At 41.9% G+C, this 19,231-nt stretch overlaps 1 protein-coding gene across 2 annotated transcripts in view; it reads right to left on the bottom strand.

Moving 5' to 3' along the window:
* Positions 1-19,231, bottom strand: part of il1rap (interleukin 1 receptor accessory protein) — a 177,415-nt gene that overhangs the window by 86,204 nt on the left and 71,980 nt on the right. For both annotated transcript variants that reach the window (XM_062976939.1, XM_062976941.1), the window contains exon 3: positions 15,903-15,970. In XM_062976939.1, coding sequence (XP_062833009.1) covers positions 15,903-15,969 — 67 coding nt within the window. In that variant the 5' untranslated portion in view covers position 15,970. The remainder of the gene's footprint in view (positions 1-15,902; positions 15,971-19,231) is intronic.

The following is a 19,231-nucleotide window of genomic DNA, read 5'->3' as shown; positions in this document are numbered from 1 at the left end:
AACTAAGGCCCGGGGGCCGGGTGCGGCCCTCCGAGGTCATTTACCTGGCCCCCGCCCTCAGTTTTATAATATAATATATTGTATATACATATAATATTGATAACAATATTATAATGTAATACAATATAACACTAATAAGAATACCATATAATAATTTTATATTCTATATTACATATAATATTACTAATAATATTACAGTATAGTGGTATAGTTCAATATAGTAATATATAATGCTAATATTGTGCCATGCTAATAATACAATATATTGTATGTACATATAATTTGTAAGCCACTCTGAGTCCCCTTTGGGGTGAGAAGGGTGTGATACAAATGTAGTAAATAAATGCAGTAAATAAATAAAAAATAAATAAATACATTTTAGACTTCGGCTCACCCAAAGTCTGAAATGACTTGAAGACACACAACAACAACAACAACAACAACAACAACAACAACAACCCTAATTAACTTGACTATCTCATTGGCCAGAAGCAGGACCACACTTCCCATTGAAATCCTGATAAATGTATGTTGGTTAAAATTGTTTTTATTTTTAAATATTGTATTGTTCTTTCATTGTTGTTGTTGTTGTTGTTGTTGTTGTTGTTGTTTTTGCACTACAAATAAGACATATGCAGTGTGCATCGGAATTTGTTTGTATTTTTTTTCAAATGATAATCCGGCCCCTCAACAGTTTGAAGGATTGTGGACCGGCCCTCAGCTTAAAAAGTTTGAGGACCCCTGGGCTAGTGAATGCCACTCACACAACGGATGTCTCTAGGCAACAAACAATTCAAATGGGACAAACACCAGGCTACTTCTATGCAGATGTGTTCACTAATTAAGTAAGTGATCTTCATGGTTACTCACATGTGAATGTGTGAATCCCATTCAACACATACAAATCTAGCTTGCTAATGGCACCTTTTACACTTGTTCAACAGACAATGGTTCTTTCCCCCCTCCTTGGACATTCCACAGGTATATATACCCCACTTTCTTGACTACTATCAGATCCTCTGAAGATGCGAGCCACAGATGCAGGAGAAATGTCAGGAGAAAATGCTGCTATACAGCTTGGAAATGACACAACACCCCACTATTTGCGATATTCCTAGAGATTTGCTTTGGAACAGCAGACAACAGCTCCCGAAGTGACACTGCTGCAGAAGTGACCACTTTGCAAAACCCTGCACTTGTCCCCTTGAAGTCACCGTCAGGTTTGAAGCACTATCTCAGTAGGACCCCTTGTATGTTTCCTTCCCTTCAAAAAAATGTTTTTCCTTCTTATTTTCTTTTCAGAGGAGCGAATATTGCAATTAAAAGCCCCATCATGCACGCCAGGCTTCCTGCTGAAAAGCTAATAAAGTGTCATGATTAAACTTATATGCTATGGCAGTGCTGATCTCCTTCCCTTCCTCTCCATCTGCTTGGAACAAGAGCCTTGGCCGTCCTCGGTTTCCAGCCTCCCTCCCTCCTTCCTTCCTCCCAAAGAGTTCGGCCCCATTAGGCAGCGCTTTTGGACAATGATACAGAGAACACGTAGAATCAGATCTAACTAGGCGACAAGGTTATTTTGGCACCTTTGGGGTTATTTCAAGCTTGGACCGAGCCTGGAATCATAGAATCATAGAATCATAGAATAGTAGAGTTGGAAGAGACCTCAAGGGCCATCCAGTCCAACCCCCTGCTAAGAAGCAGGAAATGGCATTCAAAGCACCCCCGACAGATGGCCATCCAGCCTCTGCTTAAAAGCCTCCAAGGAAGGAGCCTCCACCACGGCCCCGGGGAGAGAGCTACACTGCCGAACAGCCCTTCTCACAGTGAGGAAGTTCTTCCTGATGTTCAGGTGGAATCTCCTTTCCTGTAGTTTGAAGCCCTTGTTCCCTTGCGTCCTAGTCTGCAGGGCAGCAGAAAACAAGCTTGCTCCCTCTTCCCTATGACTTCCCTTCACATATTTGTACATGGCTATCATGTCTCCTCTCCGCCTTCTCTTCTGCAGGCTAAACATGCCCAGCTCTTTAAGCCTCTCCTCATAGGGCTTGTTCTCCAGACCCTTAATCCTTTTAGTCGCCCTCCTCTGGACGCTTTCCAGCTTGTCAGCATCTCCCTTCATCTGCGGTGCCCAAAACTGGACACAGTATTCCAGGTGTGGTCTGACCAAGGCAGAATAGAATAAGGGGGAGCATGACTTCCCTGGATCTAGACGTTATTCCCCTATTGATGCAGGACAGAATCCCATTGGCTTTCTTAGCTGCCGCATCACATTGTAGGCTCATGTTTAACTTGTTGTCCACGAGGACTCCAAGGTCTTTTTTGCACACACTGCTGTCAAGCCAGGCATCGTCCCCCATTCTGTATCTTTGATTTCCATTTTTTCTGCCGAAGTGAAGTATCTTGCATTTGTCCCTGTTGAACTTCATTTTGTTAGTTTTGGCCCATCTCTCTAGTCTGTCAAGATTGTTTTGAATTCTGCTCCTGTCTTCTGGAGTGTTAGCTATCCCTCCGAGTTTGGTGTCATCTGCAAACTTGATGATCGTGCCTTCTAACCCTTCGTCTAAGTCGTTAATAAAGATGTTGAACAGAACCGGGCCCAGGACGGAGCCCTGCATATGGCACTCCACTTGTCACTTCTTTCCATGATGAAGACGACGCATTGGTGAGCACCCTTTGGGTTGGGAATGCTCCAGGACATCCAGCAAAAAGCACAACCTCGGTGATAATTCCTGGGTCTTGGACAGAAGTGGAGAGACGATGGATTGCTCAAGCCTGGTGGCGCAGCTTCTCTTTGAATAGAGAGTGGTCATATATTTATTTTTATTTAACACTAGCTTGGGGACCCGGCGATGCCCGAGTCATTTGAGAATGGTATTATTTGTCTTTAAATGTTATGTATTCTGTTTGGAGTGGGTGAACTACAATTCCCAGAATTGATTAATTGGGCCAGAAACATTGGACACTCTATTATGTTAGAACTAGGGTCCCCAAACTAAGGCCCGGGGGCCGGATGCGGCCCTCCGAGGTCATTTACCTGGCCCCCGCCCTCAGTTTTATAATATCATATATTGTATATACATATAATATTGATAATAATATTATAATGTAATACAATATAACACTAATAATAATACCATATAGTAATATTAATTATATAGTCTATATTACATATAATATTACTAATAATATTACAGTATTGTGGTATAGTTCAATATAGTAATATATAATGCTAACATTGTGCTATGCTAATAATACAATATATTGTATGTACATATAATTCGTAAGCCACTCTGAGACCCCTTTGGGGTGAGAAGGGTGTGATACAAATGTAGTAAATAAATGCAGTAAATAAATAAAAAATAAATAAATACATTTTAGACTTCGGCTTGCCCAAAGTCTGAAATGACTTGAAGGCACACAACAACAATAACAACAACAACAACAACGATCTTAATTAACTTGACTATCTCATTGGCCAGAAGCAGGAGCACACTTCCCATTGAAATCCTGATCAATGTATGTTGGTTAAAATTGTTTTTATTTTTAAATATTGTATTGTTCTTGTTGTTGTTGTCGTTGTTTTTGCACTACAAATAAGACATGTGCAGTGTGCATCGGAATTTGTTTGTATTTCTTTTTCAAGTGATAATTTGGCCCCTCAACAGTCTGAAGGATTGTGGACCGGCCCTCGGCTTAAAAAGTTTGAGGACCCCTGTGTTAGAAGATTGGGAACTAATTTGGAATAAAAAATTAAAATATACATATGCGACTGAGCTGAAAGAGAACTGGCTTAAGGTATTCCATCGTTGGTATATAACTCCTAAAAAGCTAGGCCAGATGTATAAATCTTATAATAATACCTGCTGGAAATGTAAGATGCATGAAGGTTCCTTCTACCATATTTGGTGGACTTGCCCAAAAACTAAAAACTATTGGAAAATAATACACGCAGAGACACAAATTATATTAAACAAGAGATTTCCACTCAAGCCGGAATATTACTTACTGGGAATAACAGACGCAGAAACACAGTTTGGAAAAGACGAAGATATTTTATTTATGTACAGCTCTACAGCGGCAAGAATAGTATTCGCCAAGCAATGGAAGCTGGATGTAACACCAACAAAAGAACTTTGGTTACAGAAATTAGTGGACATACAAGAAATGGATAGCTTGACATTTTTACTTAAAGAATCAAGAGGAAAATGTATTAGAGAAACAAATTGGGAAAAACTGAATATTTACCTGTCAAAGTAATATCTGTACCACCAAAAAGGACTAACTTATTTTCTTAGGTTTTTTCTTTATTTCTTCTCTTTATGAGTTTTTTGTTAGGTATATATTTTGTTTAGCACGTTTTTGTATCTATGATTACACAATATTCTCTGAAAGGAAAGAGAATGGAAGATCTAAACCAGGGGTCCCCAAACTTTTTAAACAGGGGGCCAGTTCATGATCCTTTGGACCATTGGAGGGCTGGACTAGTTGGCCACCAAGCAATAAATAATAATAATAATTAATAATAATAATAATAATAATAATAAAGAGGGTTGGAAGAGACCCTTTGGGCCATTGAGTCCAATCCCCTTCTGCCTTTGTGCACCGAAAGCACAAGCAAAGCACCCCTGACAGATGGCCTCCCAGCCTCAATGTCAATAATAATAATAATAGACCTTTGAGCCATTGAGTCCAACCCTCTTCTTCCTTTGTTGCACAAAAAGAACAAGCAAAGCACCCCGACAGATGGCCTCCCAGTCTTAATGTTAATAATAATAATAATAATAATAATAATAATAATAATAGAGGGTTGGAAGAGACCCCTTGGGCCATTTGAGTCCAATCCCCTTCTGCCTTTGTGCACCGAAAGCACAAGCAAAGCACCCCTGACAGATGGCCACCCAGCCTCAATGTTAATAATAATAATAATGATGATGATGATGATGATGATGATGATGATGATGTTTGGAAGAGACCCCTTTGGCCTTCTAGTCCGACCCCCTTCTGCCTTTGTGCATCAAAAGCATAAGCAAAGCACCCCTGACAGATGGCCTCCCAGCCTCAATATTATTATTATTATTAATAATAATAATGGTTGTAAAAGAAGAAGAGATCCCTTGGGCCATTTAGTCCAACCCCCTTCTACCCTTGTGCCATGGGGGCCGGATAAATGGCTTCGATGGGCCGCATCCGGCCCCCGGGCCTTAGTTTGGGGACCCCTGATCTAAACACTCCCCCCTCTTCCCTCCTCCTCCCCCATCCCTCCTTCCAGTCTCCCCTTATTCCTTTGTACTCACCCCTTTCCCAGCCCTTTCCCCTCCTACCCCTTTACTTCCCCTCCCCCAATCCCAACTTTTAATTTATGTATTTGAAACTTCAATAAAAAGTATATATGGAAAAAAAAAAAGAATAGAGAGTGGTCATATATTTATTTTTATTTAACACTAGCTTGGGGACCCGGTGATGCCCGAGTCATTTGAGAATGGTATTATTTGTCTTTAAATGTTATGTATTCTGTTTGGAGTGGGTGAACTACAATTCCCAGAATTGTGGCTGAATCCTTCCCAAACCCTGCCAGTATTATAAGTTGGCCACTTTGGGCGTGTGTAGCAGGTGTGTTGTAGTACTCTCTGGATGGGGCTGAACTACTGCAACTTCCAGATTCCCGGGGCAATTGCCCCGAAATATCTATCAGTATCCACAGCAGGCAATATTCAGTCTGTGTGCCAAGTTTGGTCTAGATTCGTCATTGGCTGGGTTCAGTGGTCTTTGGATGGAGGTGAACTACAACTCCCAAAATCAAGGCCCCTTCCCACTAATACCTGCAGTATGTTCAGTAGGTCATGAGGCTTCTCATGTCGGTGGGGGTCAGTGTTTATCTGGCTGCAGATGAACTATAACTCCCTTTTCCCCAAACTTGTCCAATCTGTTGTATTGGTTATGGGGGCTCTGTGTGCCAAGTGTGATGCTCATTCATTGCAGGTGGACTATAAATCCCAGTACCTACTACTCCTCAACTTCCAGTCCAGTTCCCCTCCAAACCCACCAGTATTCAAATCTGGGCATATCGGGTCTGCATGGCAAGTTTGGCCAAGAGCCATCATTATTTGGGTTCATAGCGTTCTGGGTGTAGGTGAACTACAACTCCTGTATATTCCCCAGTAGGAGTGACAGGGCTCTGACTTGATGCAGGGTGAACTACAACTTCAATCCCCCAAACTCCTCCAATAAGTTTAGTTGCAGCTCAGTTCTGCTGTGTTTGTTATGCAGAGAGATAGGGAAGGGCAGTGGGCGGGGCCATGCAAATTCCACAGCAATGGAGAACCCTGGGATGCCTGCCTGTGGTGGAAGAAAAAGCAAAATCTAGGATGAAATGGTCCCCAAACGAAAGCCTTCCTTGGGTGGTGGGCTGTAGTGTTTGGGAAGGACATTGGCAGAGTTTGGGCTGCATGTTCATGGCGCTCGCTGTAACCGCAATGTCAGTGGAAAAGAGTGACTTGCTAGATTCTTAACCCTGGAAACTATAGCCTGTTTGTAGAGGCCGGAGGGTGTCTGTGTGAGCAGGCATCTGTGCCACATACGGGTTTTTGCTTTTATTATGGATTTAGATTTAGATTGATTAGATTAGATTAGATTTAGATTAATTAGATAGATTTAGATATTTATATCCCGCCTTTCTCTATCCTGAGGGGGATTCAAGGCGGCTTACAAATGGCACTTATACAGTGCCTTGGGCATAAAACACAGACATGAAATAGAATTATAAAAATTAAAACAGACATAAAACATAATTAAAATACATTCCAATATGAGTTAGGTGGTAGTGAATACCATAATGAAGTACAATTACTACATACTGCTGTTAGTACTAATTATAATACACAGTAATTATAATACAATGATAACAACAACAACTTTAGTTTTGTATCCCACTCCGTCTCCCTGAAGGGACTTGGGGCAGCTCACATGGGGATTAAGCCCAAATACAACATAATATACAATATCAGAACACATTTAAAACATGTATACATATAAAAACAAGGCATATAAAATATAATAAAAACGTACTTGGGCAACCAATAACCATAACATTTATAATGGTAGCATCTATAACATAGCTGCATTGGACAGGCAACCTTGGATGCATGTACACTATAGAATTAATACAGTTTGACACCACTTTAACTATTATTGCTCAATGCTATGGAACCCTGGGGATTCCAATTTGGTGAGACAACAGCAGTCTGGAAGAAAAGCGAAAATACCTTATAAAACTACAAGTCCCATGACTCCATAGGATTTAGTCATGACACTTAAAAGTTGTGGCAAACTGCAGCTATGTTGGCCTCCTATCAAGTTTCCACAATCTGGTACCATTTTGCAATGATATCGCAAAATAGAAGATTTACTTAATACTAAAGTAAGTGATGAAGACATTGATATAGCTAATTTGCCAATACCAAACTGACATTGTTACATTTTGGACATAACGTGAGAAGACTGCATCACAGGTAGATAGGTTCAATCCAGTGAAGCTCTCTTCCCTGGAGGTTTTTAAGCAAAGGCTGCATGGCCATCTGTCGGGGTTACATTAATGGTGCCTTTCTGTGTGGCAGAAAGAGGTGGGCTGGATAGCCTTTGGGTTCTCTTCCAACTCTAGGAGTCTATGGGATCTCAAGTGGAAATGGCAGCAACCTACTCAGTCCCGCTCTACTTCTTGCCACCGTGTCCTGGACTTTGCCTTTGTTATAAAACACATCATCAACACCTTTAAAACACATACAGTTTAAAGTCTCCAAAACACGTTCAGAGCACCTCAGAGCGGGCAAAGACCTGCCCTAAAATGGGGCAAGAAGACTGGGAACTGGTGCTAGTGAATGGACTAGTGCTGAAGTCTGTGCCTGTACTTTGATCCCACTTTTAATGGCCATTCTATAGTTGCAATCCTGTGGCATCTGAATGTTGTAGTCCAGCCTCCATCTGAGCTGTCAGGTGAGCCTGAGGTTGGGCCTGTTCAGCCTGTGATTGTCCCTGTACCTGGCTTGTCAGAGCCTGGGATTCCTGATCCTATGCAGCCAGTCCCAGTGGATTCTGGGACCAGAGACATAATGGTTTCAAGCAGGCAGCTTGAACCGCATTCCTCAAAGGAGTCAAGGTCGGACTTTCTTTTGCCAGATGGGCATTCTAGTTTGGATTCTGGAAGTGATAATGCTAATGAGTTTGATAGGAAGAGAGTGATTAATCAGCAGAGGAGAGAAAGGGAGTGTTTCAGACACAGCAAACGATTGTTATTGAATGCAATAATGAGCAGGCTTCTCACGGGAAGAGACCTTGAGTTTCCCTTAAGAAGGGCTGCTTTCTCTGAAAGATTCAGGGATGGTAACTTTGCTTATTCAAGAGAGAGAGTTCTCTGCTTCATGCTCCATGTTCCTGTGAATTCCATGTTATTTCCTGCAGCTTTGTACTTTGATTCTTGTTCCAGTCTTGTCCTTGCCTCTGGGGATTTCTGTGTATCTAGTTGATGTTCCAGTAATTTTGCAGTTTGGATTTCTGTTCCAGCCAAGACTCTTGCCTTGTGTTCCAGCATTGACCCTGTACCTTGGACTAAACTTGGAGTTTTGTTCCTGTGTTCCAGTTTGATTCATGCCGTGGGTTAATCCCCGATACCTTGTTTGGATTATTCGTGATACCATTATTGGGATTATCTTTGATATCCGGTTTGGATTATGTTCTTGGAGTAAGTTTTATAGACTCTTGCTTCATGATTTTCAAGTATCTTTTTTGTGTGGATTCAAACCTGTTTTATTGACTTTGGACTTTGAATCGCTATTGCTTGCATATAATCTTCAATAAACAGCTTGCTTGCTTCTACTCTGGGACTCGAGTGTGGTTTTGAGGTGCCTACACAGCCTAGGGATGCAACACTGAGACGCTCACCAACCCCATTTTGCATTGCTTGCTCAAGGCAATGCTTCATTCAGCCAGGCAGGGCTTATGCAAGCCTTCTTCCCCTTTCACGCTGTGCAGATGGGCACAATCCTCCCTTTCATGGGCCTGGCGTGAGGAGGGCGCAATCGCCGGCTTCCGGGAAGGCAGCACGTTCCCTGCCAGTCCGGAGACGCAGCAGACGGATTCAGAACTTGCTGTCTCTTTGGACAAATGCATCACAGCACCTTCGTTCTGCATCAGACAAATCTTCAAGCACTCATAGGCACGAAGGAGCTTTTGAGTTATCTCTTACAAAGTGGAATCCAGCTGAGGGTCAACGTGGTTCCATCCTTCATGCTTTTACTTTCCCAGAAAGATTCACGCTACAAAGCTGAACAGATGAACATTTGCTGCCCCAATCATTCAATGTCTGGAAGAATTGTACCGCTTCAGCCCCACGTGGTTTCACAGAGGGCAGACTGAAGCTGAAGATAATCTGCAAGAGCAATGGATTTCGGTTGCAAGAAAAGAGATTCTGCGTGAACATTAGGAGGCTGTTCAACAGGGGAATGACTGTCGTGTAGGATGGCAAAGGTTTTTGAAAAGAGGCTGGATGGCTATCTGTCAGGAAGGCTTTGGTTGTGTCTCCTTGCCTGGCAGAATGGGCTTGGACTAGATGGCTCTTGGGCGTCACTTTCAATTCTATGATCCGAGTGCTTCATTCTGAAACTCACTCTGAATACGTCAGAGATTCCCAACCTTTTTTTGACCAGGAACCACTCTTAACATTAGTACCAAAACAGTTACAAATCAGTTTTTGGTCAACTTTAGACTTGGTTGTATAAGACAATTACCTTCAATGGGTCCTGGCTCAGGAGGGAAATCAGGCAGAAAACCCAGTCTTGTGAGAGATGCAAAAAGCAAAGTTTATTTTCATAGCTATGAGAAGGCAGAACAGCTGTACACACCCACCTCAATGGGTCCGTACCATACAAATGGCCGCCACAACGTGTGTGTTATATCCCAGCCAGCCATGGCTTCAGAGCCTGATCAGGAGCTGAACTCTGACACAGAAGAGACTTATTATGACTTTTCACCCAGTTCTGAGCACCCTTTGCAGCTCCAGGTGCCTGGAGAAATCAGCCAGGAAGAGCTGTTAATTGGAAGGGCGTCTCCTACTCTTCCTCCCTTGTCTGTGCCAGATGTTCTCAGCTCGCCTGAGAATGCGGATTTTAATCGAAGAGAATTTCTGAATCATGAGAGAAGCGCAAAACAAGGCCTTCATAGAAGTCAACGTCTGGAGTCCCAAGGGGATAATGGTTAGAGTTCCCATGGGAAGTTTTTGGGAGTATTGCACTCCTTATTTTGGATTCAGTTTAGGATCCATAAAAGTGTTTTGCTCAGTGGCTTCTTTGCGGTGTCAACTTTGCTTTTCCTTGAGGGAGGTTTTCCTGACTCCAGCTCCTGTTTGTTTCCAAGCTGAGTTTCCAGTTCCATTGGGCCATGCTGTGCCACGACTCTCGAGTAGAACCTGACTTCAATCTAGTTCCGCCTTGTTCCTGATCCATGTTTTGCCTCAGCTTCGCCCATGTTCCTGTCTGTTTGTTCAGAAGTATTCTAGTGGATTTGAACTTTGCTATTTCCAGCCTTGTTTCCTTGTTTCAACTCAAGAACATTCTAACTGCTTTGGAGTGAACTTTTGCCCTTTGGACTTTGGATTATAATATTGGACCTTTTCTTTCACCTTATTGGACTAATCTTTGACTTTCCTAAAAGAACAACCTCCTCAAACTTTATACCTATTTTCATCTGGATTTATATTTGCTTTAATAAAGATATTATATGTTATATTGACTCCTGTCTGGTTTTCGAGTGCTCACGCTGCCTTGGGGTGCAACAGTGTGTCGTAGTTAACAAAGAATATATATCTTGGCTTATCTAAAATTGACCAATGGCTGAGGGTCTTCCTCGCTTTCCACACCTACTTTGGCAGAAGTGATATTGTCATAGACAGAACGCCAGCAAGTAAAACAAAACTCAGTTTATTGAGGTTACAGAACTAAAAACGCCCGTAAGGAACAAAGAACAGGGCAAACACTTGACTTCAGTGTGCTAAATAACCAAAAAGCAGCTCAGTTTGAGCTTAAACAGTTCAAAGGGAAAAACCGGGTTAAACAGGAGTATAATCCGGATTAAATCAAAGAGCTTACTTCAGCTTGGCAAACAATGCAAACAAAAGAGAATTAACAGGAGTTGGAATGTAAACAAAAGACTGGCGGCAGATTCCTCTCTGCTACTCAGGAACAGCAGGGGAGTAAACCAGGCTTGTTTACTCCTTCCTGCAGCGAACAAGAGCGTGGTTGTAGTCAAGATTCAGGTTTAGGGTAACGGCAGTCAGCAGGGTCCCAATCCGGTCCAGAAGATCAAAAGCCAAGCGTAGTCGTCAAGGAATCCAAAGGTCACACCGATAGCCAGCAGAAGGGTTAATCTGGAATCGTAGTCAGTCAGTCCAGCGTCAATCCAGTGAAAGTAGGTAATGCCCGTCAAAAAGACGACGGAGGTCCAAGCTATCAAGATTAAACACAAGTTGCACAGAGAAAAACCCCACACAGTTCCTCCCGCCGTCAATGCCCCGTCCTTGGTAAACTTACGTATCCAGTAATGAAACACACCCGTCTTCAGGAAATTCCCCAGCAAGAGCCCAAGCGTCCGTCCAGATTACCTTGCCCAACGCAATTAGACATTGGTCCCAAACCCCATTTTATCACAGTTCAAGCTCATCATCGCTGTCAGCTGCTATCCTAATTCCAGACGCCCCAACATCCTCATCCTCATCAGAGCTTAAGCACCTTCGACTACGCCCCACAGCATCCCCAGCTGTGGATCCCGCTCCATCCCTCCAACCAGTCCATGGGTCTGATCCTGCAACCCGCCAATCACCTCCCATGCTTTCATTGCCTGTTTCCCCAATACCCAAATCCTCCCTCACACGAGTCCATTCCATATCATCCTCCTCCGAGCTAGCCATCTCTTCCTCCAAACCCTGAGAAAAACCCTCAAATGAGTCCTCATCTGTCGGCTCTGCAAACAAATCCCGGAGCCGTTTCCTTTCACGCTCCTCGAGAGTGTCTGACTCTCGAGGAGTCTTACGACCCCTTCTTTCATTACCGGAGCCCGAAGGCTCAACCATAACAGATATGGTCCCTTCAGTTTGGCTATGTGGGTTACTGATTCAGAAAATTGCTTTGGATAGACCACATCAGCTAGAGTTAGCGATCCATAAAAGCCCAATTAGAGGGAGAGCAGAAATGCCCATAGAGAAAAATTGGGTCTGCCATAACTAGTATCCCCAGAGTGGTGTCTGGGTTAAGACTCATTGAATAATAGAGTTGAAAGAGACTGCATGGCACCACTTTAACTGCAATGGTTCAATGCTATTGACTCCCGAGAGTTGTAGTTTGGTGAGGCACCATGACTATTTGACAAAGAAGGAGAAAACCCCTGCAAAACTACAACTCCCAGGATTCCATAGCATTGTGCCACAGTCAAAGTGATGTTGGATGGCATTAATTCAACAATGTAGATGCACCCAATGACTCATTGAGTAAAGGGGGACTTCCTAGTCCCTGTGGGGTGAGCCAGGTCATCTGATATCCTATTGACACATCTTTTTTTCCTAACAAAGCGCAAAGCAACATAATCTTCAAGCAACCACAACAGATAAGCAAATTTTCCCCAGTATGGTGCAGCCTATATGATTTAGCCCACATCCTGGGCTGGCTTAAATGTGTATTATGCCATTTCACGCAATGATGAATACTTTTTCCTAGCAAAACCTTCATTTTACCATGCACTCACCACTCTTTTTCCTGCAACGGAGTCAGTCAGTTCACATGTTCAATTAATACAGCTTTCACCAGGATCCAAAGGACCTGAATTGGTTCCACTAGCAGTGAGTGGATACTACTGGGTTTGAATCTGCTATGGATTTCAGCCTGAATATTAAAGGAGCCTGTCAATCACATTAACTTTATCTCCCCCAACAAGCTTAGCACTCTTAAAATCTGGAATGCACCCACACTGTTGAATTAAAGCAGTGTGATGCCACATTAATTGCCCTGTTCAATGCTATGGAATCCTGGGAATGGTGTGCCATCAGCTCTCTTTGGCAGAGTTGCTGAAAGACTTTGCAAAACTACAACTCCCATGATTCCATAGCACTGGGTCATGGCAGGCCAAGTGGTGTCAAACTGCGTTAATTCAACAGTGAAGATGCATTTCAGGTGCCATTTGGGACCATGAGTCTGGATTTTTTATGCAACACTATAAACATCCTAGAAATTGCCCAAAGCAACAAAACAAATGGTGCTGTACAATACAAAAATATTTAAAACCTCAAAGTGTTATGAGTCAGACGCCACCCAATATAAATAACTCAGTTTATTGCAAAACAACACAAAAGAGCCTAGAAAACAACCAAAAAAGGGCTCAAAACACTTTCTCTTCAGTGTGAAGTAACCATGTCCAAAAGGACCTCAAAAAACCCAAACTCGGGATATAATCCGGATTATACTGGGAAATAATCCGGATTAAAACAAACTAAGCCAAAAAGGCTGGAAACTCGCTCCACCTACTCGATAGAGCTTAACAATCACAGGAAAGCAACCAGCAACCACCCACAGTGACCAGCGGCCACACTATGCCCCAAAACGTTGTTGTGAAGCCAAACCACGTCGTAAAAGAGAAGTCACAGCCGCCACATCCGGTCCGCGTCGTTAGGGAGAAGTCACAGGCATTGAGTTCCAATCCGCGTAGTTAGGGAGAAGTCACAGGCATCGAGTTCCAATCCGTGTAGTTAGGGAGAAGTCACAGGCATCAAGTTCCAGTCCAAGGTCAACACAAACAGCCAAAGCGATGGAGGCAAGCCAGCAGCTAATGCATAAAACCAACACAGGACAATCCAGTGCAAACCCACACAATGACAGCCCCCCGTAGCCACTGAAAACCCGGGTTAACACGTCCCAAAGCAGTCTTCCAAACACGTCTTCTGAAACAGAGATCCTGAAAGCGCCCAACAAACACCTTGCTGATTGCAAGGTTACATTAGCAACAAACTTACTTTTATTTAGAAGTCCTCCTCCAAACTTGAGCCAGCTAACGCCCTATCCACAGCTGAACCTTGTTGCTGCAAATCCTCATCAGAGCTGGAGTCGCCCAACGCCCCACCTCCAGCTGCTGCCCTTCTACGATCTCTCCAGCCAGACCACCTTCTATCCAAACCCATAACTCCCCAGGATCCATCTGTATCTTCTCTGTGCCATTCCTCAAATGTACCACTGCTTGTGGGTTCCTCAAAAATCTCCCGGATCTCCTGAACCCTAAATCCAATCCATCTCCTCACTCCCAGAGTCCGATATCCCATCCTCCTGACTCCCAGCCCCACAATTCCCTTCAAAACCCTCAAAGGAATCATCATCAGTGGGTTCCATAAGTATTTCCTGGATTCTCTTCCTTTGTTGCTCCTCATAGGAGTCTTGCTCATGAGTAGTTTTCCTGCCTCTTCTAATATAACTAGTAGCATCTCTACTCGAAGACTCCATCACAACACAAAGAGATGCCCTGCCGATTAGGGCAGCAATATGGCATGAAAGACCGTGCATTTAATCCTGTATTATTGCATTTACACTGCCGGGTTTGGAAAAGATGCAGATGTGGAAAAGACGCGGCTGTGAAAAACCACCTATGGTAGCCCACAAAAGATCTAGAAATTTCAGAAACTTTCTAGTACATACAGATGTCATTACACCCACTACTACAGTAAGCCTAAACAAAAAAGGACACTATCCGTGTGGCCATTGTAATTGTTGTAAGCAATCCCTAAGAATTCAAGATGATACATACCCCGTACTACATCTTCACATCACATTAAGACACCTTACTACATGTGCATCTGAAAATGTTATATATTTGATTATATGTCCATGTAAATTGTTATATGTGGGGATGACCTCTAGGGCATTGAGAACACGGATACAAGAACACAAATCCAGAATCAGGAATGGATGCACAGACTCTACTCTATACACACATTTTCAAGAAAAAGCTCATTCTGATGAGAGTTTTAAGTTCTTTGTGATAGAGAAGGTAAAACCTATTGGAGATAATAAAAGACTTCTACAAAAAGAGTCTTTCTGGACCTTTAAATTAAACTCTGTATTCCCCAAAGGGCTGAATGATAGGATTGATTTCACCTGTTATCTTTAGTGAATTGAGTATTTCAGTTCACCATGCAAGCCATAGGGCACTTGCAACTTTGAAAAAACACAGAGCCCTGCAAGAGTAACGACGTGTAAGTCAATTGTATTTTTGTAAACTCTTTTATGTACTAGATTAAGAATTGGAAAACATATGGGGTGTTTATACATATCTATTTTGGTATAACTATCATAGTTACTATTAGTATGTACCTATGTTTATGTTTAGAAATTGACTACATTGAAAGGCCTTGAACTGAAGCAGGACCAAGCAAGTAATTAAGATTAAAGAGACAGCAATATATCCACAACATACCGTAGAAGATTCTGAGAATCACAGTAAGAAGAAAAATACCATACATCAAAAGACTGTTTAAGATCTCACATAAATATCAACAACCTGAAGAAGGACTTCCCGAAATGAGGCAGTGTACCCGGGATTACTTGTTGTTGCATAGTTTTGTCTATATACACACAACAGCTGTGGACTATTTTCCGTTGAGTTTGATGTATGCTTTACTTTATATGTTACATAATAAGGTTGTATAATTGTACATATACCATAATTGTGGACTGTTTTCGTTTGGAGATTTATGTGTGTTTTGCTTTATATGTTTCATAATAAGAAAATACTCTATATACTAGCATACCACAATACACACGTTAAAACCTACATGAGAGTATATACATTTAAGTTGTTGAAGCTTTCTTGTCCCCAATACTCACCAGAGGCACTGGCGAAGCCACGGGCGCAAAGCCAAAGGGTTCCCAGCAAGAGGCAACGGAGCTTCATCCTGTGGGAAGAGAGAAAGAGGCAGGACGGTCATTCCAGGATATCTATGCCTATTCCAAGCATTGGATAACATCAACCGGAAGCCTTTTACCACTTAACAAGACAGATGGGTTCCTGTCTCCATGCGCTTTCAGTTTATCAAGAAGAAGGAGAGACAGGGATGAGGATAAAGAGCGAGAAAAACTAACAAGAGGTTGTCAAAAGCTTTCATGGCTAGAATAGCTGTGAGTTTTTCAGGCTATATGGCCATGTTCCAGCACTACTCTCTCCTGGTGTGGCTAATGGCATCTTCAGAGGTTGGGTGGAGACGAGGCAAGTGGTGTGTGTGTGTGTGTGTGTGTGTGTGTGTGTGTGTGTATATATATACCCCGTTTCCCCTAAAATAAGACATCCCCAGAAAATAAGACCTAGCAGAGGTTTTGCTGAATTGCTAAATATAAGGCCTCCCCCAAAAGTAAGACCTAGCAAAGTTTTTGTTTGGAAGCATGCAGGATTGGTAAATGTACATACCACAGATTGTTGTACATGGAAATAAAGGTAGTAACAAGACATCATAATAATAATAATAATAATAATAACTTTATTCTTGTATCCCACCTCCATCTCCCAGAAGGGACTCAGGGCAGCTTACACAGGGACAAGCCCAACAACAACATAAATTTACATACGGACGGAAATTTAAAACAGTAATTTAAAAACAGTATAGCAATAAAATATAATATAGAAATTCTTGAAAGGGTTCACAGTTTGGTTATGCTGGTTTGTGATGACAACTACTGTACTGTAGATAATAAATTTTCATAAAAATCAACCATAAATGTGAATTCTTCTTTGTGGAAAAATAAGACATCCCCTGAAAATAAGACCTAGCACATCTTTGGGAGAAAAAATTAATATAAGACACTGTCTTATTTTCGGGGAAACAGGGTGTGTGTGTGTGTGTGTGTGTTTGTGTGTGTGTGTGTGTGTGTGTGTGTGTGTGTGTGTGTGTGTGTATATATATATATATATATATATATATATATATATATATATATATATATATAATTTATTTATTTACAGCATTTATATTCCGCCCTTCTTTCTCACCCCAAAGGGGACTCAGGGCGGATCACATTACACACATCAGGCAAACATTCAATGCCTTTTTAACATAGGACAAGACAAACAACAAACATAGCTCCGAGCGGGCCTCGAACTTATGACCTCCTTATGACACACACACACACACACACGTCTGTGGAATGTCCAGGGTGAGAGAAAGAACTCTTGTCTCTTTGAAGCAAGTGTGAATGTTGCAATTGGCCAGCTTGATGAGCATTGAGTGTCCTTGCAGATTCAAAGCCTAGCTGCTTCCTGCCTGGGGGAATCCTTTGTTGGATCCTTCTCTGTGTCAGATAACACAGAGAAGCCATTGAAATCTACAAGCATGTGGGCAATTTCAACAGAAAGTAGGAAATCATGAAAATGAGCAACATCTGGCTACCAGTATTTTTAAAAAAACCTCTATAATCAGGACAGTAAATAAAGAGCAACACCCAGAAAACAGGGGAATTCCAGGCATGAAACAATTAGGGGAAGCTAACACCTCCAAACAAAGGATTCCCCCCAGGCAGGAAACAGCCAGGCTTTGAAGCTGAAAAGCCATTCTATGCTAATCAAGTTGACCAAGTGTGAGTGCTGCAATTAGCAAGTTTGATTACCTTTCTGTAGCCTTGCAACTGCAAAGTTAATCAGTGAGGGTATCTGCATAGAGGTAGCCTGACTGTTGTTGCCTGGAGGCATCCTCTGCACGTGATGGTTTGCTGTCTGGAGTTCCCCTGTTTCTGAGTTATAGTCTTTATTTACTTTAATGATTCCGGTGTTTTTAATATTGGTAACCAGATTTTGTTCATGTTCATGGTTTCTGCCTTTCTGCTGAAATTGTCCACATGCTTGTGGATTTCAATGAACATAATTTTCACGGTTTCCTCCTTTCTGTTGAAATTATTCATGTACTTGCAGATTTCAATGACTCCTGCAGAGGTGAGAGGATCCTTCTTGTCCTTTGCTGAACGTACACTTTGTTGGATTTTCTTACTGGGTCTGTAGATTGTTTGTAGGTTTTAGGACATTCCACAGGTAGATAGATAGATAGATCGATCAATCGATTGATAAATAGATAAATATATACGCACACGCACACACACTCCACTTGCCTCACTGCCAACAGAACCTCTGAAGATGCCAGACACAAATGCCAGTGAAACGTTAGGAAAGAATGCTACTGGAACATGGCCATACAGCCTGAAAATCTCAAAGCAATCCAGGAAAAGCATGCTTAAAACATCATCATCATCATCATCATCATTCCTCTTTTTCTTAGGATTGATTCTCAAACTGTCTCTCACTTTAAGAGCAATACTATTACAAACATAGAGAAGGTAAATATTGCAAAAGAATAAGACATGTTACAACTATTAAAACAAATTTAGTTTAAATTGCAATTACAAAAAATAGCTGTCAAAAACAATTCACTAAAACAATGTAGCATCTCTTGAACCATCCCATATAGTGAGATCTTTCAGAGATGAGATCTAAGTCTAAATGCAAAAGTTATTCATGTGTCATAAGCTGATATACATAGCCTCAAGGTCATCGTATACACAGCATTTTGAATAATTTTGTGCATGAGACAAAATTTGTGCACACAGAACCATCAGAAAGCAAAGATATCTCACTTTAAACCATCAGATTATGAAGCATTTGGGGTGTTCCAGGTAAAGGATGCCCAACCTGTTAGTATGCTTTGTGCCCGAGGCCTCAATACCTTGCAGTGCTGCATCTGAAGAAGTGAATTTATATCCTGCAAAACGCTTGCTAAAATAAAACCCAGTTGGCCTCAAATGTTCTGTCAAAATCCTTCTTTCTTCCCTTCCTTTTAATTAGTCACCGTTTCCTTCGATGCCTACAGATCATTAAGGAAGGGAAACCACAAAAGCAATAAGAGCAATGTTTTTTGAAGGCAGACACTGGTTTTGTGTTCGTCCCCTTTCAGTTCCCAAATTAAACCCAAACAATAACAATCCGAAGCTGTAACATGAGTTGGTTAAGGGAGGTAAAACACTCTTTGCAATTAGAAAATGAGAGAAACAATATCTAAAATAATCCAACTACGAAAACTTTTTCGGATGGAGAAAAATGTACTCGGAAGCAGCTATCTTTCAATTATATAGGTAGTATGGACACGGGGTGCATCTACACTATAGAACTAAAGCGGTTT

This window comes from Anolis carolinensis, chromosome 3, assembly GCF_035594765.1.
Source record: "Anolis carolinensis isolate JA03-04 chromosome 3, rAnoCar3.1.pri, whole genome shotgun sequence".
NCBI lineage: Eukaryota > Metazoa > Chordata > Lepidosauria > Squamata > Dactyloidae > Anolis > Anolis carolinensis.
Note: the sequence above shows the minus strand (reverse complement) of the source record. Positions and strands in the feature narration are given on the sequence as shown.